Here is a 24,095-nt window from a genome sequence, read left to right on the forward strand (position 1 = left end):
TCCCTGGAAAAAGAGGATTAAACATTAGGCCGATCCGCCCCGGAGTTTTGACCCTTCAACGTCACTGGCTGTCTGCGGCTTGTCGCTGTAGACAACCACATCTCTCCCACCATAGCCAAAAGACAGCGACTGCAGGGTCATCTAAAAGGCCTCGTGTGCCGATACAAGAAAGTGCGATCTAATCATTCTCGTTTGTGCTCCTCGCCTCGCTACCATGAACGTAAGAAGCGCGCGACTAGTCTGAAGAAACCTGCTGACATTGCGCCAGATAATAGAATGGGCCTTTGGCAAGCGCATGACGCCCGCCGAGCGGCTACGCAAGCATCAACGGGCACTTGAGAAGACCCAACGTGAACTCGATCGCGAGCGAGTCAAGCTTGAAAATCAGGAGAAAAAGTTGGTAGCAGATATCAAAAAGAGCGCAAAGAATGGCCAGATTGGCGCCTGCAAGATCCAGGCAAAGGACCTGGTCCGGACAAGGAGATATATTCAGAAATTCTATCAGATGAGGACACAACTACAAGCCATCTCTTTACGGATACAGGTCCGTCTCCATCCTCCGGGTCGTATACCGTGGTCATACTGACAACCATGTCCCTTTGCAGACCGTCCGGAGCAACGAGCAGATGATGCAATCCATGAAGGGAGCCACCATGCTGCTGGGCAGCATGAACAGACAAATGAACTTGCCAGCGCTGCAGAGGATAGCGATGGAATTTGAACGTGAGAACGACATCATGGATCAACGGCAAGAAATGATGGACGACGCTATTGACGATGTGACTGGTCTTGAGGACGAAGAAGAAGGCGAAGAAGTTGTCAATCAGGTGTTGGATGAGATTGGCGTAGACCTCAACAACGCTGTAAGTTTGGTTGTCGGCCGGGATGCAAGCATGAATGAAGCTAATTGTGCTCAGCTCGGCGAAACGCCAACAGGCATACAGAAGACGGCGGTCGCTGATAACAGGGTGGCCCAGGCAATTGGCGGCGGAGGCGGTGAAGATGATGATTTGCAGGCTAGGCTTGATAGTCTACGGCGGTGAGGAACATCTCGTCTCGATATAGAGACACAAGACCTGAATAAGCGTGGAGGGTCACAACGCATAGCAGGTCCATAACGGGATCTTAATAGCCTAGAGGCCTTCCACGAGGCTTTGAAAGAAGCGTTCGTGCCCAAGCGTCAAGGGGCGTGTCATGGCAACAGATGATGAAAGCGGAATCTCCAATGCTAAACCGCCTTAAACTTAAAGCTTAATAGGGGTAAAGAACTACTCCGTGCTAGGTATTCCACGAACGATTCGAGGTCCTGGTGATGCCTCCGATACCCAGAAATGTTCCGTATCAAGCTCAAGTCTGTGCGAGGCTTTTTGTTGCCCTTGGTAAGCATGAGAAATATGACCTTGTGATGAGGAGAGATGTGCCGGTGGTAATAATCGATTGGAAACAGAAGCAAAGGTTTATGATGGTAGACCTAGTATATCAAAGGAAGAACGTCCTCTGCGGTAGGCTGCCCGTAATCCTATATTTCAGTAGCGATATCTTCGAGTCATTCATTCTCTGTCATAATGTTGTACGAAAGCAGAGACTACCGCGAGCTCAGCGACTACCACCACACACCCGGTGACCAAGTCGCCAGTGACTACCAAACCAAGCAAGTCCACAACCACCAGTAGAGAAAAGACTAGCACCACCACACAGGCGCGGAGCAAGTCGGCAACGACATCTAAGCCAGAGACGACGACCACTACTACATATATATGAACCAATTCTATAAGTACAAGTACACCTAGAGATACAACCACCACTCCAGCTATATCGGTATCCTCAACTTCAAGTATACCTACAATCACTAACACAACTATATCCACTAATACAATTACAACCACTTACTCAACTATAACAACTCATATAACTACAACCACGAATACAACTACAGCCACTAATACAACTACAACTATATCAGCATCAACAACTTCAAGCTATTGTTATGAAACACCTGAAGTCGGTGTCTTCACTGGTGACGGGTACTATATCTGCACCGGCGCTGATCGACCTGGTGGTGACCTTTACGATTTTGATGCCGACAGCGAGGGCCACTGTATCCAGACCTGTGACCGTGAACAGGATATGAATAGTGATTGTGTCGGAGTGGTCTTTCAGCCTTCCGACAATCATTGCTGGCTCAAAAATATCCTCGAAGAGCAGGTTGCAGATACGCTTTATTACAATGCTGCGCGCGGTACACAAGTCACACTCCCGACAGAAACCTGCTCTTATATCGGCGACGTTAATATGGAATATAACGGCTGTACATTTGCCGTGTCATGTGGCTACGCCTTAAGTGGGGATAGCCTCTACGACGAATCTTCTGTGGCATCCTGTGACGACTGTATCGAGTCCTGCGCGGGAAGCTATGGGTGTGCTGCAATGGCGTACAGTTATGGAACAGGAAGATGCTACAGCTATGGTGACGTTGCAAGTCTTGTAGAGGATTCTAGCTTCGCCAGTGCCGTGTGGAACGCAGACACCGACTGCTGATAGTAAGAGCAGAGAGATGATCTGGTTGTATTGACTACGGAGATTGAATGCTTGTCTAGTCGTATTTTCTCTGACCATTCTCGATTCCAACGTAGATACCACGACAAGAACTCCGTCTGTGAGCCTGTGGTGACCGGTCAACCGACTGATACAGTGTACTATGTGAGACATTTTATGGGTGCCACATGGTGTTGAAATGGCCTACTGCGCCATATGTCGTGATGCATTAAGCCTCAGGTAAGAAACCTCATGGGAAGGTGGCGTTGAGATGGATGGATTCATATTGATCGGCATGATGCTGGGCTGCTCGAGTTTAGGAAGATTCTTAAACTCGACATGAGACAACGTGAATTCATCTTACAAATTCAACAGATAGTTTTTCAACATTTGGTACAATCGTCGTAAGCTACTTATTTACAAACTATTCAAGGTCGTGCTTTACGCATGACCATCCTCCAAGTCGACTGCCACTGGCAATCGATAACTGACTCCGATAGAATGAATGCGCCCACTCATTAGCTGAGAATGTCTGATCTGAAATGCAAGTCTGACTTCTGCAACTCAATCATTGCAGACTGTACAATGCAATGCTAGACGTTCCATGTGATTAATATTGCCATAACAACGCCGGGTTGTTTTGAGGGTATCTTCCAAGATAATTTGCTCCAAGCCACCAGTTCAGTTATCTAATCGTCAACCTCGATGACAACCACGTCCTCGCCAAGTGGTGCACCAACGTTAGAATATTCGCCGCCAACGTTGCCTGCAGGATAGTAGTTGCAAACAGTGAAGTAGTTGGTGAAGGTTGCACCTTCCAGAGTGTCACAGTACTGCGTAGCGCAGCCAACGCCGGTGGTGGCTTTCCAGACGATCTGCGAGAAATGACCCCAGTTGCTGAAGTCGCTGGTATCAGGGTTGTCCTCGCCGTAGGGCGTTGGGTAGTTGGGCATTTCAGCGTTGTACATGTCGTTACCAATCATGATTGGTACGTGAGTGCTTGTGTAGCCAGCACCAATGTTCTGACCATAGTTACCACCACCGGCGGTTCTGAAAATTGAATATTAGCATGCAATCTCATGGAAAAGAGTGTTCAAAGAATCTGACTCACAGGTTGTGCTGGTAGTTGCAGGTGGCAGCAGTTTCGGCAGCATAGGTTGCCATGTCATCGTTCCACGTCAGATCCGAGGCAGAGTGGTTGGCACGGTGAACATTGTGCGCGAACAGGATACCAGTCTCATAGTCATCACCAGTGACATTGTCAGTGGTAGTCGGCAGACTTCCAGAAGAGGTAGTTGTGGTGGTAGTGGTAGTGGTGGAGGTGGAAGTGGATGAAGTAGTGGACGAAGAAGTCTTGGAACTCGTGGTGGAGGTAGATGAAGTAGTGGACGAAGAGCTGGAAGAAGTCTTGGAACTCGTGGTGCTCGTTGTGCTCGTTGTGGTCGCAGACACAGGTGCCAGGACACTGGTACTGCTAGACGAAGACGACGAGGTGGTCGAGGTAGTGGTCGACGAACTTGTTGAGGTTGAGGTGGTGGCAGACACGGCAGTGAAGGTCACGAGAGTTCCATCACAGTTGTCACCAGCGGCATCAACAGTCTCGAGTGTCAAGGAAGACAGGACACAGAATTGGCGTTCAGAGAGGGTGAGCATACCAGAGGCGTCCATCAGCCAGACGGAGTCGGTGGGTATGCTGGTGAAGACCTCAAGGTATGCAGCCGCGTCGTCAGAGGTAGGGTTAGAGCCGAGGTAGTCAGCGCCATAGAGGAGAGTACCGTCGTCGCCAGTAATGAAGGTAGCCACATTAGCCAGGCTTCCCAATACAGCGACATTGTCGTCGCTGATGCCAACGTAGTATGTGTCGCGCTTGTTCTTCTTGGTGCTATCTATAGTGACTATGATCTCTATAGTTTCGCCAGCGGCGACTGTGGTAGCTGTTGAGGTAGACGAGGTAGTGGTGGATGAAGAAGTGGACGAAGAGCTGGAAGACGAAGTCATGGAGGAATTCGCCGAGACTGGGGCCAGAACACTGGTGCTGCTGGAGCTTGTGCTGGTGCTGTTGGCAAAGACGGGCGCAACACTTGCAGACGAGGAGGTTGAAGAGTTCATGGAAGCTCCGATGGGACCAACAGCATTGCCGCTTGAGCTGGGATAGAGGGTAACACTGGTTTCTGTTGTGACAGTGAAGGTGTTGGTCGTGGCAGCCCAATCAGCCCATGACTCAGTGTCGGTCTCTGTTGGGAAAGCATCAACGGCTTCATAGAGCGTAGTGACGAGCGTGTGTGTCCTCGTCAACGTGGCTCCGTCGTCATCGCTGGAGTCGTCCCAATCGACCCATTCCAGGTCGTTGGTGGGCTGCGCTCCGGTCCAGACCGTCTTGGTGACATATGAGGTCTCGGTCTCTGTTCCAGTAGGAGCAATGATCAACTCGATAGCCATGCCTGTCTTGGTACTGGTGGACCCTTCGGTCTCGAAAACGACCACTATGGCGCCAGCCTTGGTGATTGTGGTGCCAGCAGGTGTAGTGGCAGCAGCAGGAGCAACAGCTTCACCTGATTCCGTCGTGTAGACCACCACGTCGGTGTAGTCAGTGCCCGTTTCTGTGGTATAAACAACCACGTCGGTGTAGTCAGGGTCTACTGGTGTGTATGAAACTTCGCCATTGCAAGGGCAGTAAGTGTGGGTTTGCGTCACGGTGCTGGTGACCGTAGCATCGGGGTCGACCCAATCGGTCCAAGATGCGGCAGCTTGAGACGCAGCTGCAAGTGCTGTGATCGCTGTTGTAGAGACCTTCATCGTTGCAGTGTATGTTCAGTAGTGGTCTCTAGGAATCGAAGAATGAAAGAGTATGCGATACGCGCAAAGAATTGAAGAACAACGAGCGCAAAAGAGAGCGACTGTGGTGAGTATGTCTGTGCTGCGAAGGAAAGTAAAAAGAGCGACTACCTTGACGACCGAGAAGAGCATCTGGGCATTGACGAGGTATATGTTTCCCAGGTTGCAAGCTGGATCCCATAAGGCGGAGGTGCGCCATGTTCAACAATGGGCTTGTTGATGGGTGGTTGACGGGTAGTCGAGGGAGATTAGACAGTGTATATGGGCTGCTGTCAGAGCAAATGTCAAGCTCAGATCATGGTCGTGATCGTGCTCGGTCAACGTGATCGACTTGGCCTTAAGCTGCGCGCAGGGCTCCATATACGAGCCACCGTAAAGATCCACAAATAACCTGGCATTGTTGAAGAATGTTTTCAAGAGGGTGTACATCCGACCGGGACGATGACAATACGCAGTTGAAGAGGTGTGGCGGAGAGAACTCTGCCTCTTCATGCCGCGGCCATACCCAGATTCGAAGGCAGCAGACAGGTATCAAATAGGGGCTCCGTCCCCGACCCGCCCAATTCAACAAGCTGGTTGCCCACCTTACCTATAGAGCCGTGGAGCTATCGGTTGCTCAGGAGTACTGCGAGAGGTAGCACACGGCGGGTATAGGGAGATTGCATAGTGAGTGCATGAGGGATGTGGTGTGGATTGCTCAACGCACCAAAGAAAGTGCAAAGGGGAATATGTCAGAGCTGTCACGTCGCGGTAGTTAAGATTGTTCTGGATCTATGTGTGTCAATCGAGCTGCAGCCTCACCGTGCAAAGTAAGCATATTCTCCGATACATGGTATCAGTAACTCAGATAGCGGTTCAACTGCCCGAGGTCTGTGGGTGTAATCTTGATCATTATTGACCCCGGATCACCTTCGTATTTCGATGACACTCCCACGCGGTCTGTGTTGACGGTCGTAGGGCACAACGATGTAGGTCATGATTCAAGTAGGTGAAATCGACATAAGCATGTAGTTGACGCGCATTGTCAAGCGCAAAAAGGTACAAGGACTTCGCGTGTTCTGTCAAGGAATGTGTCAGCGGGCAATGGTGCAGAAGGACGCGAAGATACGAGGATGGAGGAGTTGTCTGAAGGTTCATCAGGGGGAAAAGGAGCCAAGAGACTACTTACCTAAGCAGTTCGTTGTCGGCATTAATATGTTCCGAGTCGGGCATTTCATCATTGGCTGAACTGACAACTGCGGTAGAAGACACCACTTTCGTCAATGGCAGACATTCAAATGAGAAGAGCATCAATGCTTCACCAGCTATTGTCATTGACATTTGGTTTCCCACGGCAAAGACACAGTGCGGTACAAACGTGATCTCGCACCCCCACTCTTTCCCACAATGTCACTCAGCAAATATTGTCTTTTGTTGTGATTTGACTCCAGTCACAGAGCCGTGCTCTCATCTCGCAATGTATCGCGCAGCCGTTGTATGTCATGGCTGAATCTGCCGGAGATCCCTCCACAGCGACCAAAGTGCGCAACGAGCGTCCCTTCCTTTATCCGTGGGTTAGTGTATCCTTGCAAAGGCATTTCAGGAGTCATAGCTCATTTACCGTACTTCCAGAACCGCCGTCTGCGTCATTGGCATGGTGTCTCACTGCGCAATCTTCATGTGACGGCTCCGACCCCACGAAAGAATACAAAGACATCAACAGACGATGAGGCTCCCTACAACCTCACCTCGCCTGCGAAACGAGCCCTGGAGGACGACGTAAAGCCTCTGTCCCAGTCGCGCTCCTTCACCGATTTGTCGACCGCGAATGATGGCCAACCTACGCCCGGCATTTTTCACAAGGCCGCCACTTCCTATGCGGCAGATGGAAAACAATCCAGTCGGCCGGCGGCGGGCCGGTTGCGCAGGAGAAGCACACTGCATTGGAGCTCGGCAAGCCCACTGGCGCGTCAGTCGAAACTCGAAGACATGGTTGTGAACCGCCTGGCTGATACCTGGGTGTCCATACACTGTCCAGGTGTTGAGGAACCCATCTACATAAGCGAGGTAATTGAGCGCTCCATGAATCCGAGCTTTGCCTCCTTTGACTTAGACGGCACCGGTCCTCAAGCGACTCGGTCGGATGAAGCTACCATTCGAGTTTGGGCCAAGAGCGCTGGTGCGGAGGAATATTGCCTACTTGTTGATTTCGAGTTCAATCTGAGGTCGCTGCAATTCGTCGGTCGCAACCTCGAGAACTTCCATCATCCACTACCACAAAACTGCATCTTGCTCCACCTATCCGATGGGATATACACCAGCTTTACCGATCTGCCTCCGGACTCGCATCCAGAGATTGAACATTCGGTCGACCACAAGGCTGGTTCGAACAAGCCAGGTTCTACATTCGATTCCCTCATGCAACTTGCCAACCTGGAAGAGTGCATTCAAGACGCTGTTAAGGTCAGATCGCAGCTAGAAGATGATATCAACAAGCTGATCGCCGATGCTCACCTTCTCGAGGTGGGAGACGAGGTAGGTGCTGAACTCGATGACGATGACCCTCAGATTCAGCCAGCTTTGACAGCCGAACAAAAACATTTACGGCAATTGACTAAACGACGCGACGAGCTGAGAGACTCTTTGGACGAGCGACGGCGGCTCCTTGCAGAATGTCGTGAAGCTGAAGTGAAGACCCAAGCGCTCGTGGACGAGAGAACCAAAGATTGCAAAGACGTGCAGACCCAAATAGACCAGGTGGAAAAGGATACCAACGGTCAGATACGACGAATATGCGAGACCATCCTCGCCATCTTTCCGATCGAACCAGTCAAAGGACGAACTCTACAATTTACCATTCGGGGAATTCACCTTCCTAATTCTGTCTACAACGACACGAATCGAGACGAGATAGCTGCCGCTTTGGGATTCACGGCACAGGTGGTCTATCAACTGGCACTTTATCTGTCTATACCCTTGCCGTACCCAATCGAGCCATATGGTTCTGCATCTTTCGTTTCCGACCCGATATCGATTGGACTGAGTCAGCGGAGGTATCCTCTCCATCCAACAACAGTACCATACAAATTTGAATACGGGGTCTTTCTTCTCAACAAGGATATCGAATTCCTTATGAACCGAGTAGGGTTACGTGTGTTGGACATTCGCCATACCTTACCCAACCTCAAATATCTGCTGTATGTGCTGACGGCTGGTACGGGCGAGTTGCCGGCTCGTAAGGCTGGAGGTGTCCGAGGTCTGATCGCCGGCCGCATGAGTATGGACATGTCGCGAAGGACAAGTGAAGACAGCGTGCAGAGTCTTCCAGCATCGCTGAGACGACACGTAGCCGACACAAGGACGAATGGAGGCCTTGTTTCCAGCAAGGAGAAAGAGATTGACGATCCTTTTGTGTCGGTTTCCCCAGGTACTGGCCTGCCGTACCAACAAGGTCTCCCATGAATTTCAGCGAGATGGAATGATTCATTGAAACAATGGAAAACATTCCTCAAATCACAATTGACACGTATGCTGCCTTCGTTCCCACCTCTGTCTGTTTCGTAGTCGATCTAAACCCAGGCAAGATGCGGGATGTGCTGAGTGACAGTCTTCACAGATATATGCCTCATCAGTGAATGAAAAATGAAGCGTCAATATCTCCGATAGGATTAAGTTTAAGTTTGTTGTTCTGAACAACTACTCTCAACCGATCAGATCGGCCGCCGACAACATCATGAATTCTGATCCTAGCTACAACGGCCTTCCATACGTGGACGAACAAGGTGTCGCGCGTCAGTACCAGCCGCAGCCACAACCACAGGAACAGTATCGTGGTTTCAACTACTCTTTGCCAGGCGTTGACGTTGGTACGTTGCCCATCTCAAATATTGATACAGCCTTGCCCAGACTCCCCACTAGAAAAAGCAATACTCCGTAACGCGTACTCGGTACTCGTACTTTGTGGACTTGAGAGCTGACAGCTGTGAACCCTTGCCAGCCCCGCAATACTCGATGATCCACGCCCACACCCACGCCCACGCCCAGTCCCAGGCGTCTGGCAGCGGAAACGCAGCCAGCGCATTCCCGCCTATCAACCCTCCACAGAACAGCTATTTCGTTGCCTCGGGACAACCACAATTGGGGAGTGTTGATAGAATCCAGCAACCACAACAACGACCGACTCTTGCGCCAGCGATGGCTTACGACCATACCGGCCAGTTGTCAGCTGCCGGTCTTGCGCGCTCTGGTGCTTTCAAGAGTGATTCCCTGTCTCCGGACCCCTCCAACAATGATGCGACGCAGGCGCACAATGACAATCGTCCTCATCGCCGTGGCTATCAGGCTTGCCAGAGATGTCGTGAGCGCAAAGTAAAGTGTGATCTTGGAAGTACGTGGCTACGCTCTCTGATCCTATACATGTTATTAACTTGGTCCTTTTTTCAGGTGTCGATGCGCCCAAAGAACCTCCCTGCAGACGTTGTCAGCGTGAGCGGTTGCATTGCGAATTTGCACCTACCAGAAAGAAGCAGAAGAGATCGGATGGAACGGCGAGGGATGTGTCGCGGGACCCGACTACAGATGACAATGAAGTCTCGGTTGTGGATAATGGATTGCCATCATACAATTTCACCCAAAGCCGACAACAACCCTTGACAGCCTCACCTACGACTTCAATGAACGGCTTCTCTCAATCTGCATGGCCTCCGAGTGGTTCGAAGCAGTCTGCGACCTCTCAACCCCACGATGGTCTGGGCAGATCTCAGCGTCTTCCAGTGTATCCCGCCTCGAACTCCGCCAGAAACCCTCCCGATATGTTGCACAGTCAGGTAGCAGCAGCGACGTTGGGCTCAAAACAGATTCAAAACACGCATGACAACATTCTCCTCCTGGTTGATGCCGCCAATGCCTTCTCTGACAATGTAACTCCAAACACCAAAGACAGTCCCCTCTCTAATCATGCCGGCCGGAAGAGGACACTCTCCAATCTCGATCATGGCGGCCCACCAGCGCCTACCGACAATGGATTCACACCTCAAGAACAAGCTGAGCAGCAAGCCGGTCTCAAAGCGTGGTCGGAAATGAGATTTGTGCGTAATGGCTGGTTTACTGCATGGGAGGCCATGCAATATGTGGAGTACTTCTTTGACAAATTGGCGCCAATGACCCCCATTGTCTTCGATGAGTTTCGATCACCTCTCAATCATCACGCTCTACTCGTGGATGAACCCATCTTAGCTCTGGCAATTCTCGCCATTGCATCACGTCATATGCGCTTGACCGGTCATGCTGCGCTTTCACGAGCATACCATATCCACGGCAAGCTATGGACCAACCTCCGTCGTCAAATCGAGCGACTTCTTTGGGGACAAGAACAGTTTGGTGGAGGATTTGCTGGAGGCGGCAATAACCACAAAATCCGTGAGTTAAACACTGGTCAGATCACTTGGAAGGGCAGCCTACGCACACTGGGCACCATCGAAGCCCTCCTGCTGCTCACCGACTGGCAGCCACGCGCTCTCCACTTCCCACCCAACGACGATGAAGAGGGTCTGCTGGATCGTAGCCTCATGATCCCTGAGGCAGACAGCAAGTATCCAGCGCAAGATGGCGAGCAGAAAGCGGGTCGAGACTACGACAATTTGCCCTATGCAAATTGGCTGGAGCCGGCATGGCGCTCTGACAGAATGTCCTGGATGTTGCTTGGTCTGGCTCAGAGCTTGGCTTTCGAGCTTGGTGTGTTCGATAATCATCACACGGACTGTTATCATCAGCATGGACCCAACTCTGAATGCGCACGCAAGAGACGGATCCGACGCCTCATACTCGTCTACGTGGCTCAAACCAGTGGGCGAATGGGTGTTCAGTCATCGCTGAATGTGGAGCTGTGGGAGAAAGACCCAACTTGGGACAAGACCAGCAACATGTCGAGGGAATCTCCTGTCGACATCATGCAAGGATCATGGATTCACATTGCAAGAATCATGAATTCAGCCAATCGTGAAGTGTTCTCATCCCACCAGTTCACCAAAGAGCTCATCTCGAGTGGCAAGTATAAAGACTCGATCGCAACATTCACGCCTTTGCTTCAGAACTGGAGGGCTGAATTTGAGAGAATCAAGTCTGCGATGAACCCGGTCATGCAAAGTATCCTGCTCATGGAGTACGAGTACGCTCGGTTGTATATCAACTCACTCGGCCTTCAGAATGTGGTGGAATCATGGGTTCAGGGCGGCTCAAACATTCGAAAGGCCACACTCCTCAAGATCGCCGAAGACAACAAGCCGTATATTGATGAAGTTACTGATGCAGCTCTCAATATCCTTGGCGAGATCGTCGATGGTATTGCCGCCAGAGGTTACTTGAGAGATGCGCCAGTTCGAATCTTCCTGCGAAGCCTATCTGGCATGATGTTCACACTGAAGGTAAGCACTCAGTGCGTTATGATCTCCATTTTCCAGGATACTGACCTCTATTTTCTCACAGCGCTTCAGCTTGGGCACCCATGAAGCATTGGTCCGAAGATGCTTGCAACAGCTCGAAAAGATCACTGTTGCCATGTCCGAAGAAGTGGTCGACGATGTTCACCTGTCTTCATCGACATCACGCCTGGTCCAGAACATCGTACGCAATGTGAAACAGACATTGATCCGTGTCCAACAAGTCGGCGCTGGCTCCGGAGGCCCCAGCCGCGAGCACTCTCGTCCGTCATCACCCACTGGCAATGAGGCTTCCAACGAACCACTCCATCAATTGAACCAAACAACCAACATAGGTCACATGAGCAACGACTTTTATGTGAATGATCCTCTTGCAGGAATTCAAGCCAGACCAATGGCAGAACTCTCGTCACAAATGTTCGTACCACCTCCCAATTTTAGTACCGACAGCCAAGGCATGGATCCAGGTTTGCCGGATGATGCTCAACTCGATATGGCCTTTTCTTCAATGGATTGGTTTGCGTTGCCACTGGATAATCTTTTCAGTACGGATGAGACCACGGTCGATCAGGGCTTCGGGGGAATCGGTCCTACTGTGGGAACTCGAGACATGCTCGAGGTCATCACGAACCGAGACTACAATCAGATGCAGTGGAACGGCAACCAGATGTACGGTTTCGGGAATCTATGACGCTTGAAGGCGGTTCGATGAATGGGAAGAGAACGGACGAAGGGCTAGGATTATTCTTTCCTTCGTTTTTGAGTGTGTCAACATGCAGACATCAGACAGGAGCCCGCCTGTCACTGCTTCATCTCAACTCGCAACGAGAACGGGAGTGCTGGCATGATGAAGATGATGGCGCTTGCAGTCTGCCTGCAACAAATGACAGTGGTCATCAGTGATCCACATTGTATGAGTCGAGATATCACACGTGGGTGCAGATAGAGAGCAGATGAACCTTCCGTAGCATGAAGCTGCAAGTCAACATATGATATTACCAAAGATTTGAGCTCCTCACAGCATCATGCACGGGCGACAACAGCTTTGGTTGGTGTTGATATTGAGTAAAGATTTTCCACCGAACCGAGCGTTATAGTTATGATTATGGTTATGGTTATGGTTATGGCTGCCCCACAGAAGCCAACCAGTCGATCACTGCAATCCATCAATCAACTGCGCCCTCGATTCGTCGTCGTCAACCCCGTCTTGAATCTTCTTCCCATTACTACATGCGCTCCGTGCTCAACGTTCTCTTCAAGTCTTTCCGGTAAAGACACAGCGCCGAGTTTTCATCAGTCGACATTTAATATATTCAATCTGAAACACCACAATATACTCCCACGGATCGCAAGCGACATTCATCACGATGATCGCATGACCTGAACCGCGCGTCGTCGACTTCCACCTCCGAACCGATTTTCCTCGAGCGGTGACCATGTCGCAGCAGGAATTGTGCAGAGTTACTGTGACGAGAACATAATCAAGGCATGTCCAACAATGGTCACATCACTGCCCGCCAACTCTGGGGCCAGTTGACAACCTATGACTCGGCCGTGCCGACTACGGCATGGTGCACACCTCTCATTCTACCCAGTGGAGGTTCGTTAAGAATTTGATGTAGCACAGGCTGGGAAACTAAATGCGGACAGGCGTACTTATCTTCGGTGATGACCAGACCACGACCTTACAAGCGAGAGTCACGTACAAACAACCTTGCGACGACCCGCAGTCTATACTCAGCCCAGACACCACCGGCAATTCATCTGTGATTGGCTTTCAAGACCCTTTCTATGCCTCAATTTCACCACAAGTCTTCGCCCTTGCTACTGCCACCGTCATCAGCTATGTTCTTGTCATTCTCATCTTCATCACACCACGAACCTTTTACGGGGGAGGAACGAGTGGCGGGTCTGGGTTTCTGGGCCGTCGAGGAGCGATAACAGGATCGTATGGATCTTCTCCAGTGGTGGGCGTTGGACGGCGCCCTCTATTGCAGAAGATTGCGGCCATCACAGTGGCCATATCCCTTACAATCGCCACAGCCGACACCTTTCGTGTCGCCGAAAACCAGTACAACCAGGGGTATATGGATTCGAGCCAATTGGTGGACGATGTCGTCGACAGTCTCGAGGTCCGCATCATCCGCATCATATCTGACACATTTCTGTGGTTGGCGCAAGTACAGACACTCATTCGACTGTTTCCACGGCACAAGGAGAAGGTAGTCATCAAATGGCTTGGGTTTGTCATGGTGTCACTCGATACCATCTTCAGCATACTGGACTCTTTTATCAGTGGTCCCAAAACGAGACCACGCAAGTTCCAAGACGCCATTCCCGCCTTGAATTACTTGTTCGAGCTGGCAATCTCCTTGATCTATGCGTCATGTGTCATTTACTATTGTTTGTCGAAACGACGCTTTGCATTCTGGCATGCCAAGATGAAGAACATTTGTCTGGTTGCTGTGCTGGCCCTTATGTCTGTTCTTATTCCGGTGGTGTTCTTTGTGTTGGATATTTCCCAGCCAAATCTGGCAGGATGGGGCGAGTACATTCGATGGGTTGGGGCTGCGGCAGCCAGCGTGGTCGTTTGGGAATGGGTGGAAAGGATTGAATCATTGGAACGAGACGAGAAAAAGGACGGGATCCTCGGACGCGAAATCTTCGACGGCGATGAAATGCTCAATATGACGCCCTCAGAAGATGCAAGCTGGCGTGGCCGGGGCTCCAATCACGGCCAGAATGGTGATCAAGAGAAATCTTTTGGAGTCACCGTTGTCTCACGATACAAGCGCTTTCGAAACCATTTACCCTTGCGAAAACGTCGCCGGATAGCTCCACCTGATGGCATCAGCACAGGAGAAGATGCGATGCATGCTGGCCGTCATGTCGCAACCAATTCACAGATGGTGCAACCGGAGCAATTCATCACCCCTCCAAGTCGAAGTGATACTGGGAGTGCAGCCAGTACGGTCTACGCCATCCGCTATCAGAATCTGACTAGCCCATCACCCACCTTACAGCATGGCGGGCAAGATCAACCTGGCCGCTTACAAGTAGCTGATGCCGCTAGAGTCGAGTCCCATCAGTCTGACACGATGACAACTACTTCGGACGCCGACAAGGAATTTGTATTGGAGGCAGTTCCGCGGAAGGAGGCGCCTTCCGCTCGCCATATCTGGCAAGGGGTGCCAAATCCTTTCAAGCGACGAAGAGCCGAACCTCCCGCTGAGGTGGCCGACGCACAAAATGCCAGTGGGATGCGAAGCTCGCCAATCGATCGAACCTTGAAATTGCGGACCAGGCTCGAAATGTTCGCGTCGTCTCAGAAAGATCGGTTTGGCAACCGAGGAAGCGTGCCCGCTGGAGCTTTGCCCATGACCGTGATCCCAGCACCAAAAGGCAGCGACCGAACATGGTCTCCCGATGATTTGGCTGATGAGACACCTGACCACGGGGCTGTCCAAGCGGATATCACGGAGACTTCGGCTGATTCGTTGGAAGAGGAAGCTCGCCCGCAGAATGCTCAGCGCGTTGTCTTCGTACAGGCTCCCCACCCAGGTCGGACTCGGTCCCCAGACGTATTGCCAGACCATGAACCCGGTCAACTCGCAAGTCGCCCTGTCTCAGCATCCGAGCGGCAACGGGTAAGCATCCCCAGCCTCGGCATTCCGACAGGAGGCCAAGCTGTTGCAAGACATCAGCCAACGTCAGCTCCATCAGACATCAGCCCTAATCAAATTTCGAGCAGCATCAACTCCACCGTCCCACGATCTACGGGGTTCGTACCTTCGTCCGCGATTGAGCCCATTGCGGAAGTCACTAGCGAGGTGGGGAATGGTGAGGCTGAACATGGCAAAGAACAGGGGTCTTCAGAGGGAGCCTCGGGTGCTCAACACTCGCAAGAAGGACCCCAAGATGCCAATACAGTGCATCCACAGGTTGCCGCAACCACAGCCGTGCCAGAAACCTCTCTGGAAAGACCACCTTTGGCTCCGGCAGGATCGGACGGCGGCGATGAGAGGAACACTGGAGGAACGTGACCTGAGTAAGCAGTGACCATGAAATCCTTGACTTTAGCGACTTATCATGTTTTACGTGGAATTGAATGAAAGAATATACATACGATTGAACACCACTTAAATCGTAGCAGATCGAAATGCGTGAAACGATGATTTGGACCACAGTAACAGGGTTATAGGGCAAGGCATTGAGACCGTCCAATCCGTGGGTTTGTAGTATGCATGCGTAACATTATTTTGGATGTTTCTGCCTGAACCAACACGACCCGTCCTGGGTACCTACAACTCAAGGCTTTCTTGTGCAGCTTTTGCGCACTGTCCGTGTCTGCTACCAGCCATACCTAATGCTGCGGCTCAAGGTCCTCGTCCGACCAATGCCGCCGCAGAATGACATTGGCAGCGAACCATCTATACAGCAATGGACCTGAAATTCAAGGCGCATTCGGGGTCGACGCCCTCCCTCTCACCACCGTCGCACACATCATATCCTTCCTCGACGACGATGTCGGCTCCCTCGCCCGGCTATGTCGGACCTCGAAGGTCCTCTATTACATGACCCTTCCACACTTGTGGAAGCGTGTCGCTCTGAAATCACACAGTACGGTACACTATCGAGATAATATGCCCGAAGGGCTGGGCAGTGCTAGTCCGTTCTCCATGGGCCTGAATGCCCTGGTCACCCGGCATGTCTCGAATCTGGTGCGGTCACTGGTCCTGGAAGGGGACTTCAAGGTCGCCGATCTGGAAGAGTATGCGAGAGCCAGTCGCATCTCCGAGAGCACCATGATTCTCAACATTGCGGTTCGGGCGGCAATAGACCAGTGTCTACACCTCGAGAGTTTCAAGTGGGACCTGAATGTTCGCATACAGCCAAACATGTACGCTGGTCTGGCGAAGCTGTCCAGACTGGAGTCTTTATGGTTGCGATGTCCAGCACGAAGATCTCCGCAGCCGTCGAGCGAAATCCCCCCTCTTCCTGGTTTGAAGTCCTTCACGCTCACACACTACGATCCACTGTGTTATCCGGACGACGTATCAACATTCTTCCTGCACGCCCACAGACTCGAGACTCTCAACATGCATTTCTCGCCTCGCATGAGAGACGAGTGCGAACCATCGGTCCACTTGACCCGTATACTCCGCAAGAACATTGCTGCCAAAAAGCAACTCCACATCAAGCGGCTGGGCCTGTATAACCTGTTTGCAGATGCAGCCAGTGCGGAATGCGAAGAAGTAATGGATATTAGTGGCAGCCATACCATCACTGTTCTGAACTCTTTCGGTCTAGATGAAGACGACGCGGCCGCACATCGCAGCGCCACGCACTTCATCGACCGTACCTGGATGGTCCACACGGCCAAGGAAAAGCATCCCCCAAAGTCAATTCGCGTCGACCACGTGAGCAAGTTCCATGCGTTGCATCTTAGCCAGGCCGTAGGCATGGAAAGGTTGTATCTGATCAATGCCCGGCATAAGCCCGAGGGTACCACCAATGGCACCATCTCGCCCTCGCCTGGGGAACCATCGCCCAGCACATCAAGTGGCACGCCCACGCCGACCACGATCTTGCGCGACTTATACCTCGACGGTATCTGTGGTGTCTGCGGTCCGACGTTGAAGCATTTAATTCTGCCGGCACGATGGTGTCTCCCCGCGCCATTGACAGCCAAACTCGTCCGATCTTGCCCGAACCTCACACAACTAAGCGCTTCGATCGAGTGTGACGACATGGGAGTACTGAGATTGATCTTCCCCTTCTTGTCTAAGCTATGGGCTATCCGTGTCCTCCAGCCGAAGCTCGAAGGCGAGGATGGCGAAAAGCGTGTCGCAGCCTTCAACTCTTTTATCAGTCGACCAGACTGTATGCACGAGTCGAAGCTGGAGGGTGCCCTGTCACAACGTGGTCCAGCCGGTGGCGTCCCTGACTTCCCGGCGTTGAGATACATTGGTCTGGGCCACAAGATATGGGAAATTGGCGGTGTCTTTGAGGAGGTTGTGCAGACTCCTATCTCTCAAGGAGGTGCGATCGGGTCACATACGCCTGTCCCGGAGACGTCGCGCGAAGAGATCGTGTATAAGCGGAGGATACGAAGGATCGACGAGAAAGACGTTGCGCATGTGGAAATTTGGAACATGGATTCAACCGATATTATATAATTGAGACGATTAATTCGACACTGGGACAACGGGCATCTACCTCCCGTAGCATACTCGGGCTAATAAACCAAGGATGTTCACTCTTCCTCGCTGTCTTCCTCGTCATCAAGGTTGATCTCCAGGCCATTGGATCCTTCTGTGACCCACAAGCTCGCGACGTACGACAAGATCGCCAGCGCCATGAGACACCAGAATCCCAAGCCCACGACCCCGATGCGAAGTCCTTGTCCAAAGATAGCCAGGGCGCCAATGGGAAAGAATGATCGGGCAAGATTTCCGACGACGGTTCCAGTAGTGTGGATCGTACCACGGACAGAAGGGTGCGGTGTGCAATCATTGATCAGCAGCGTTGTTGCTGGCGTAACTCCTGTTCGGCCAACAATGAACAGCACAATAACGCCCGCGGTCGCGAGCCAGACGAGTACTGGAGTTGTGTCACCCCTTTGTGAGGGTGCGGATGCCACGAGCGAGGGAAATGGCGCAAGGATGTAGACGATTGGGAAGACCAAGAGAGCACAGCGCCAAATCCGGATGGTGCCAAAGCGGTCTTGCAATAATGGATACACCACGAGCTGAAGTAACACTCCGATGGCCCCGAGGAGCGCCATGGCGAATCCGACATCACGAGGCAGCATGCCCAGACCTCCGTTGAACACGAAAGGAGGATGCCGAGCTTCTGCATCTCCAACAGGCGTACTCAGAAATATCGCCCACAGGCTCGAAAAGGTGCCCAGATGTCCAGCAATTACAAAGTGAGAAAGCATGGTACAAACGACGTTGAATGTCCAGATCCGACGGAATGGTAGCTTGCGCTTACGTCTGGGCCGCTTAGGGATGGCAGGGCTGGACTCGGTCGTGCTAATGGGCGACATGGCCGCCTCGCTGTCATTATCCCGGACTGCTGCGTATTGGTAATGTTCCGAAGGCTCTTTGGAGAAGAATTGCTGGACTTTTCTGATCGCCCGGTGCAATCGCGTTTCGTTGGAGTGCTGGATACTTTCGAGCGTCTCGTTGAGTCCGAAGAGTACGCCCAGAGCGGCGACAAAGTACACAGCTGCCACGCACAGATTTGGTGCCAAGTAAGGATACTGCCCTTGACTCGGTGCATCTCTAGCGTTTGAGCTGAGAAGGCCTCCTATAAGTGGACCGAGAAGATTTCCGGCATTGGCAAACAGTGGGAGCAGGAGGAGAGCCCTTGCTCGGTATCTAATGGTGGATCAGTACGATGCAGAAACGTGAAGAACTCGAGATGGAAACAACGAACGCTTTCTCTGGATTGAGCTCCGCGACGACACATCGTGTCAATGCGACGTTGCTGCTCAACGATCCCCCGAGTACCTGGAATATCGTAGCTGCGGCAAAGCTTCGTGCCAGACCGTAACCGAGGTAGGAGATGCCTGCTCTCATGATCAGCCTCGCCCCCTACGCGTTCAACAAGGATCTGAGATGGGGGTGATGAAGGCTCACAGCAGCTGGCAAGACCGATGAGAAGCACCAATTTCCTTCCCCCGTTCTCCGAGTCGGCGAGTCGACCCCATAGCAATCCAGAACATACTTGAGCGGCGGTTTTCGCACTGATCAGGAACCCCGCTTGTGCCGAGATGGCAGCGTCGGACAGCGATGGGTCAAAGAACTTGAGTTGATAGAACATGTATGACTGGGAAGGCGGGTTAAAGCTTGACAAGCACACTGATGTGCATAGGCATACCTGAATGGACGTCTGTGCCAGTGGATCTGCCATTCGGGCGAGACATAGTATCGCGAGTTGACCTTTGTGAGGTAGACTAAGATAGGATATCTTCTTGGCTTTTGGTGGTATTGGAGTTTGTGCCTCGCTCGGAATATCTGTGACATTGGCGTCTCCCGCCATGCTTGAGGTTTGATCCGACGATAAGCAATACTGAACAATTTATCTGAAGTACCGATACCGTTTCGTTTGCGGCTGACAATTAGCAATCAATTACCACCGCCCAAAGTCGATAAATGCCAAACACGCAAAGCAGAGAGCCGCTGGTCAATCAAGAGACAGTGAGGTCACCTCACCCATAGTCGATGACCGAAGCATACTGAGCGAAAAGCTCGGCCGAGCATGGGACACGCAAGACCAACATGAGTGACCAACACATCACATGGGATTCGACCGGGGAGACACCGTTCATCGTCACCGCGCAGCAACCCCGCAAGGAAACCTGCATTGCTGCGTGTCAGTACGGAGTACAGCGGAAATGCGAATTCCTTGCCCCGACGGCAGTCAATCCGTCATAGAATGAAGGACGTCTAGGCGGACGAATGGTCTTTGTTCAGGGTGTAGAGTACGCTCGTAGCCGACAGGTGGATGACACTTGTACTTGATAACAAGGAAAGATATGATAGGTTGGACCGGATATATGTCGCGACATATGATTGGCTCTGGACCAGCCTCGCCTCGAGCTGCTCGGGAGTAACAGCATATATAATATAGCAGATCTGAGATCAATCCAAAACCTTTATGCACCTAGGTCTCCAGATTTCGGATTCCATATCTTCCCATGGATCACCTCCCGGTGGGCCTCCTCCCCTGCCTGGTGGCCCTCTTCCTGGACCTCGTCCTCTTCCAGGCGGGCCGTGTCCAGGCGGTCCTCTACCATCGTCACCTCCGCCGGGTGGCCCACCACCGCCAGGTCCACGGCCAGGACCACCTCTTCCTCTCGGTTCAAGGAACATGAGTGGCCATATGGGGATGAAGCAGAATTCGTCCACGGCACAGACGCTGTCACATTGCATGTCATCCGGGAACCAGCCGAGCCAGGCGCGAAGGAGGGAAATGGAAGCACTGTGGTCCCTGACAAGGGTGTCCAGGATGTCGTCTGGGATTGGCGTGGAGATGTTGGGCTGGTAGTATGTTTGCCAAGCCTGTTCGACGTCAAAAGCCAGTGACAGCGTTGTATTGCAGATGGCTGAGAGGACGGTCTCAAAGGTGGTGAGGAGAGAGCGTTCGTTTGGCAGAAGGGTATCACGGAGGCGTTGTAGGGCGATTGTCTGGCTTGTGGTGCAGTGAGCGTTGATGTCTGGCAGTGCTGCGGCGGTAAGTGGGTAAGTCAGGTAGGGCATGAGCATGGTGTGTGATTTGGAGCGGAGTGCTGCAATGTAGTCCTGTATCAAGGTGTTGTTGGTTCTGTCGGTCGGAGGGTGGTACAGAAGGTGCTGGGTTTGACTCAAGGGTATAGAGAAGCGGGCAGCCACGTCGACGGCTTTCTGGACCCAGTCGATGCCCGTACAGAGAAAGGAGGAGTGGTTCAAGGCGCGAAGAGTATGCAAGACAGCATCTCTCATTATGTCGGATTCGGGATTGGTCATTTGGGCGAGGTTGTGCGATCGTCGGCGGAGGGCGAGCTCTTTCAAAGCGACGCTGTGATTGCCATCTTCGCCTGGGCCTTTCCAAGTCCCATCTGCTGTGAGATTCAGGCGGGATCTTTCTTCCTCAACGAATGCAGAGTGGAAATCTTTGAGGACTGGCTCATAGTAGGTCAGGAATCCACAAGAGTTGAGCTTGACTCTGCCTTCAGGGCGGCCGATGGACGAGCCGGAGCTGCCTATGTGCCATGATGCGCTGCGGTACCATTCGAAACTCTGTGACCGCAAGAACGGTTCAAGTCCGCCGCCGCGAAAGTTGGGTGGAGAAGGCATATCTGGTTTCCCCGTCGGAATGTCTGAGGTCGAAGTTGATGATGGGCTTGAACGTGTGGCCAGCATGTCAGTAGCCGTGGATGGATCTTCGACTGACGCCATCTCGCCCAGGACCTCTTCCTGTTTGGTTCGATCCGGCAGTAATGGCGCAGTAACATTGACGTGACTGATCAGTTGCATGTTTGGACTGGTGAAATTGCACCAAATCATCTCGAATCCAGCATTCATTCTCACAATTCCTTCCACCCCCCAGCCTAGACCGCCCAGTCCATTCTGCTGTACCCAGTGACAGAGTGCGCCAGCACGAGCGTACTCATCCATGATGCCATGCCACGGGTCGTCACCACCGAGAGAGCAGGTAGTATTGCCACAGAGGAATACCATCTGTGAGTCGAGTGGGCCACTGCCCATCAGCGCAGCCGACATACCGTCGAAGTAGAGACATTGTACTGGCTTCACGTTCTGGTACGTTAGCAGATGCGAATTGCGGTCCGAGCCCATGATGCCATAAGACATTTCCGCATCGAATGCAAACCATTCAGGGCTTGAGGGAAGCAGTCCGTCTCGTCTTCCATGGTAGAGATTTGTGTAGGCAGGAATCTCACAGGGTATGATGGAGTGGCCATTGGGTATATATGTGTTTGGCCATTGCTCCAAGAGATATCGAAGGGAGGAGAAGATGTGAGGCGCAAAGGATGTGAAGTCGAGATTTGACTGCTCATGAATACTAGATGAGAGGGGAATCTGTTGTGCAGCTATGGTCAGGCCTAGGAGGCTCAGCCAAACGTGCAGACTGCTTCTCAGTCGTGACAGAGCCATGGCGACCACGACGTCTTCTCTAGAAGCGTTCTAACATGGTAAGTGGTTGCGTATCATATTTGAAGGTACCTTGTTTTCCTGGTTGTTATCGCCCCTCATATCAAACCTGATAAGGCTGACGCGGCCCGGGAGATCATCACGCGGCAACAACAATGACCCTCTGTGCCTCTGATGTAAAGCAGGAGAGGAGAGGTGATATATCATCTCGCTAATAAAGGCATCGGCTATATCTTCGACGCTCTCCGCCACAGACCGGTTACATGCAGAGGAGGCCTTGAAGTACAATTGTAGTCAAGGCAGTCTGCACCTCACCGGCGTTTAAGTGCTTACTCCCGGTCGACCTCCTTGGCATTCAGGCCTCCTTCTTTTCATGTTTCGACATGAGGCCAGTGCCATGAACTAGGTGAAGAACATCGTCAATGCGTTTCTGCTTCGTCGCGTTTCTTTGAACCTCTGCCATATGCGACGAAAAGATTGATTACAGTTGAGATCATGAAGCTCATCATCTCAGGAGGTACCGGATTTGTTGCAACAGAATTGATTCGCCAAAGCCTGAACAATCCGAGGATAACATCAGTTCTGGCCCTTGCGCGGCGTCCCGTGGATGTTCCCCAGAATCTAGGACCGAAGTCAGACTCCGGGAAGCTGAAGAGCGTAGTGGTGCAGGATTTTGATCGTTATCCGGAAGAAGTGAAGAAACAACTGGAAGGCGCAGACGCCTGTATCTGGTAGGCTATTGTTTTGACGAAAGCATTGATTCTGATGTTTGACAAGGACGCTTGCGATCACGCCCACCAAGTCCAGAAATATGCCTTGGGACGTGGTGAAACGTGTCTGTCAAGACTATACCATGTCTGGTCTGGAAGCCATCTTCGACGCTCGCGGCACTGGCAAGTCTACGCCGTTTCGCTTTCTCTACATGAGTGGTATAGCTGCGGAGCGAGATCAGACCAAGACGCCTAGATTCATGGCCCAATATTCCTTGATGCGGGTGAGTTCACCTGTCTATATGCGCGCCGGATTTCACGTGCTCACGTCAGGAATAAGGGGGAAACGGAGAATCAAGTGCTCAATTTTGCCGCCTCACATCCAGAGCAGATCGATGCCAGTGTTGCTAAACCTGGCCTGATCCTTCAGCCGGGCAGTATGCTGCACTGGTTGAGGGCGACAGTGCTGTGGTGGATGGCTTCGGTTCCCAGCATAAGTGTGGTTGAGATTTCCGCTGCAATGCTTGACCAGGTGTTAGATGGCTTCGAGAAGGACCCCTTGATGAATGACGATCTGGTCAGAATTGGTCGAAAAGCGTTGAGCGACAACAGAAATTGAGACTCATCTGTACCTGACGCGAATTGAGGAAGGCAGAATCGGACTCATGGTGTTGATAAGTTCAACGCTTGGGCAAATTGCCCGCTAGGTCTGCAGCAACAATTGACGTTGATTTGCATGTCTTGTTTGGGCACCAAAATTAGCATACATTAGCAAGCCAGGCACCCGTAGTCAGGATTGGAGATAGGCGTCTTTGTAGTGGCTCGCTGTCAATCCGAGCAGCGGTAATGTCCGCAATCGCCTATTTATCTCGCAACGTCGCATCGACCGCCATGCCAACAACAAGCCTTGCCATCTCCCTCCCACCACGAAGACTGTA

The 24,095-nt window shown here is 51.9% G+C and overlaps 9 protein-coding genes across 9 annotated transcripts; 6 read left to right on the forward strand and 3 right to left on the reverse strand.

The window, feature by feature from the left end:
• Position 1: 1 nt before the first annotated feature.
• On the forward strand, positions 2-1,178 carry EDD37DRAFT_187811 (vacuolar assembly/sorting protein). The gene is made up of 4 exons (XM_062810044.1): positions 2-220; positions 269-544; positions 606-863; positions 918-1,178. Exons 1-4 carry the CDS (start codon positions 215-217, stop codon positions 1,041-1,043), a joined length of 666 nt encoding a protein of 221 aa, XP_062666040.1. The 5' UTR covers positions 2-214; the 3' UTR covers positions 1,044-1,178.
• A 1,724-nt stretch (positions 1,179-2,902) lies between these two features.
• EDD37DRAFT_698155 (uncharacterized protein) lies at positions 2,903-5,517 on the reverse strand. Its single transcript, XM_062820173.1, has 2 exons — positions 3,647-5,517; positions 2,903-3,585 (listed from the first exon to the last, which is right to left on the reverse strand). The coding sequence occupies exons 1-2, from the start codon at positions 5,329-5,331 to the stop codon at positions 3,225-3,227; spliced, it is 2,046 nt and encodes a 681-aa protein (XP_062666041.1). The 5' UTR covers positions 5,332-5,517; the 3' UTR covers positions 2,903-3,224.
• A 1,086-nt stretch (positions 5,518-6,603) lies between these two features.
• EDD37DRAFT_187928 (UV radiation resistance protein and autophagy-related subunit 14-domain-containing protein) lies at positions 6,604-8,894 on the forward strand. Its single transcript, XM_062810045.1, has 2 exons — positions 6,604-6,923; positions 6,982-8,894. Exons 1-2 carry the CDS (start codon positions 6,852-6,854, stop codon positions 8,809-8,811), a joined length of 1,902 nt encoding a protein of 633 aa, XP_062666042.1. The 5' UTR covers positions 6,604-6,851; the 3' UTR covers positions 8,812-8,894.
• Positions 8,895-9,543: 649 nt separating this feature from the next.
• Positions 9,544-12,477, forward strand: EDD37DRAFT_570254 (uncharacterized protein; the record flags this gene model as incomplete). The annotated part of the gene is made up of 3 exons (XM_062814267.1): positions 9,544-9,736; positions 9,793-11,771; positions 11,833-12,477. 3 exons carry the CDS (start codon positions 9,544-9,546, stop codon positions 12,475-12,477), a joined length of 2,817 nt encoding a protein of 938 aa, XP_062666043.1.
• Positions 12,478-12,999: 522 nt separating this feature from the next.
• EDD37DRAFT_583456 (PalH/RIM21-domain-containing protein) lies at positions 13,000-15,924 on the forward strand. The gene is made up of 2 exons (XM_062814436.1): positions 13,000-13,386; positions 13,437-15,924. The coding sequence occupies exons 1-2, from the start codon at positions 13,275-13,277 to the stop codon at positions 15,827-15,829; spliced, it is 2,505 nt and encodes an 834-aa protein (XP_062666044.1). The 5' UTR covers positions 13,000-13,274; the 3' UTR covers positions 15,830-15,924.
• Positions 15,925-15,987: 63 nt separating this feature from the next.
• On the forward strand, positions 15,988-18,004 carry EDD37DRAFT_187978 (uncharacterized protein). The gene has a single exon (XM_062810046.1). The coding sequence runs from the start codon at positions 16,196-16,198 to the stop codon at positions 17,963-17,965; it is 1,770 nt and encodes a 589-aa protein (XP_062666045.1). The 5' UTR covers positions 15,988-16,195; the 3' UTR covers positions 17,966-18,004.
• EDD37DRAFT_187990 (major facilitator superfamily domain-containing protein) lies at positions 18,004-20,186 on the reverse strand. The gene is made up of 5 exons (XM_062810047.1): positions 20,009-20,186; positions 19,674-19,907; positions 19,433-19,622; positions 19,230-19,362; positions 18,004-19,171 (listed from the first exon to the last, which is right to left on the reverse strand). Exons 2-5 carry the CDS (start codon positions 19,833-19,835, stop codon positions 18,043-18,045), a joined length of 1,614 nt encoding a protein of 537 aa, XP_062666046.1. The 5' UTR covers positions 19,836-19,907; positions 20,009-20,186; the 3' UTR covers positions 18,004-18,042.
• EDD37DRAFT_188012 (uncharacterized protein) lies at positions 20,137-22,854 on the reverse strand. The gene has a single exon (XM_062810049.1). It carries the CDS (start codon positions 22,448-22,450, stop codon positions 20,438-20,440), a length of 2,013 nt encoding a protein of 670 aa, XP_062666047.1. The 5' UTR covers positions 22,451-22,854; the 3' UTR covers positions 20,137-20,437.
• EDD37DRAFT_187997 (uncharacterized protein) lies at positions 22,697-23,964 on the forward strand. The gene is made up of 3 exons (XM_062810048.1): positions 22,697-23,178; positions 23,225-23,441; positions 23,498-23,964. Exons 1-3 carry the CDS (start codon positions 22,943-22,945, stop codon positions 23,774-23,776), a joined length of 732 nt encoding a protein of 243 aa, XP_062666048.1. The 5' UTR covers positions 22,697-22,942; the 3' UTR covers positions 23,777-23,964.
• The last annotated feature ends 131 nt before the right edge of the window (positions 23,965-24,095 follow it).

Source organism: Exophiala viscosa, assembly GCF_022695815.1.
Source record: "Exophiala viscosa unplaced genomic scaffold EDD37scaffold_14, whole genome shotgun sequence".
NCBI classification, from domain to species: domain Eukaryota; kingdom Fungi; phylum Ascomycota; class Eurotiomycetes; order Chaetothyriales; family Herpotrichiellaceae; genus Exophiala; species Exophiala viscosa.

What these genes read in the sequence shown, in the direction of transcription:
- EDD37DRAFT_583456 (XM_062814436.1), top strand. Translation starts at nt 13,275, where the DNA reads ATGTCCAACAATGGTCACATCACTGCCCGCCAACTCTGGGGCCAGTTG. An exon ending in TCTCATTCTACCCAGTGGAG is followed by an intron (nt 13,387 to 13,436) that starts GTTCGTTAAGAA and finishes AAATGCGGACAG; the next exon opens with GCGTACTTATCTTCGGTGAT.
- EDD37DRAFT_188012 (XM_062810049.1), bottom strand. Translation starts at nt 22,450, where the DNA reads ATGGCTCTGTCACGACTGAGAAGCAGTCTGCACGTTTGGCTGAGCCTC.
- EDD37DRAFT_187978 (XM_062810046.1), top strand. Translation starts at nt 16,196, where the DNA reads ATGACATTGGCAGCGAACCATCTATACAGCAATGGACCTGAAATTCAA.
- EDD37DRAFT_187997 (XM_062810048.1), top strand. Translation starts at nt 22,943, where the DNA reads ATGAAGCTCATCATCTCAGGAGGTACCGGATTTGTTGCAACAGAATTG. An exon ending in GGCGCAGACGCCTGTATCTG is followed by an intron (nt 23,179 to 23,224) that starts GTAGGCTATTGT and finishes ATGTTTGACAAG; the next exon opens with GACGCTTGCGATCACGCCCA. An exon ending in CCCAATATTCCTTGATGCGG is followed by an intron (nt 23,442 to 23,497) that starts GTGAGTTCACCT and finishes GTCAGGAATAAG; the next exon opens with GGGGAAACGGAGAATCAAGT.
- EDD37DRAFT_698155 (XM_062820173.1), bottom strand. Translation starts at nt 5,331, where the DNA reads ATGAAGGTCTCTACAACAGCGATCACAGCACTTGCAGCTGCGTCTCAA. An exon ending in TGCAACTACCAGCACAACCT is followed by an intron (nt 3,586 to 3,646) that starts GTGAGTCAGATT and finishes TTCAATTTTCAG; the next exon opens with AACCGCCGGTGGTGGTAACT.
- EDD37DRAFT_187811 (XM_062810044.1), top strand. An exon ending in CCATCTCTTTACGGATACAG is followed by an intron (nt 545 to 605) that starts GTCCGTCTCCAT and finishes GTCCCTTTGCAG; the next exon opens with ACCGTCCGGAGCAACGAGCA. An exon ending in GCGTAGACCTCAACAACGCT is followed by an intron (nt 864 to 917) that starts GTAAGTTTGGTT and finishes AATTGTGCTCAG; the next exon opens with CTCGGCGAAACGCCAACAGG.
- EDD37DRAFT_187990 (XM_062810047.1), bottom strand. Translation starts at nt 19,835, where the DNA reads ATGGCGGGAGACGCCAATGTCACAGATATTCCGAGCGAGGCACAAACT. An exon ending in TGGCACAGACGTCCATTCAG is followed by an intron (nt 19,623 to 19,673) that starts GTATGCCTATGC and finishes CCGCCTTCCCAG; the next exon opens with TCATACATGTTCTATCAACT. An exon ending in GAGCTCAATCCAGAGAAAGC is followed by an intron (nt 19,172 to 19,229) that starts GTTCGTTGTTTC and finishes ATCCACCATTAG; the next exon opens with ATACCGAGCAAGGGCTCTCC.
- EDD37DRAFT_187928 (XM_062810045.1), top strand. Translation starts at nt 6,852, where the DNA reads ATGGCTGAATCTGCCGGAGATCCCTCCACAGCGACCAAAGTGCGCAAC. An exon ending in GTCCCTTCCTTTATCCGTGG is followed by an intron (nt 6,924 to 6,981) that starts GTTAGTGTATCC and finishes CCGTACTTCCAG; the next exon opens with AACCGCCGTCTGCGTCATTG.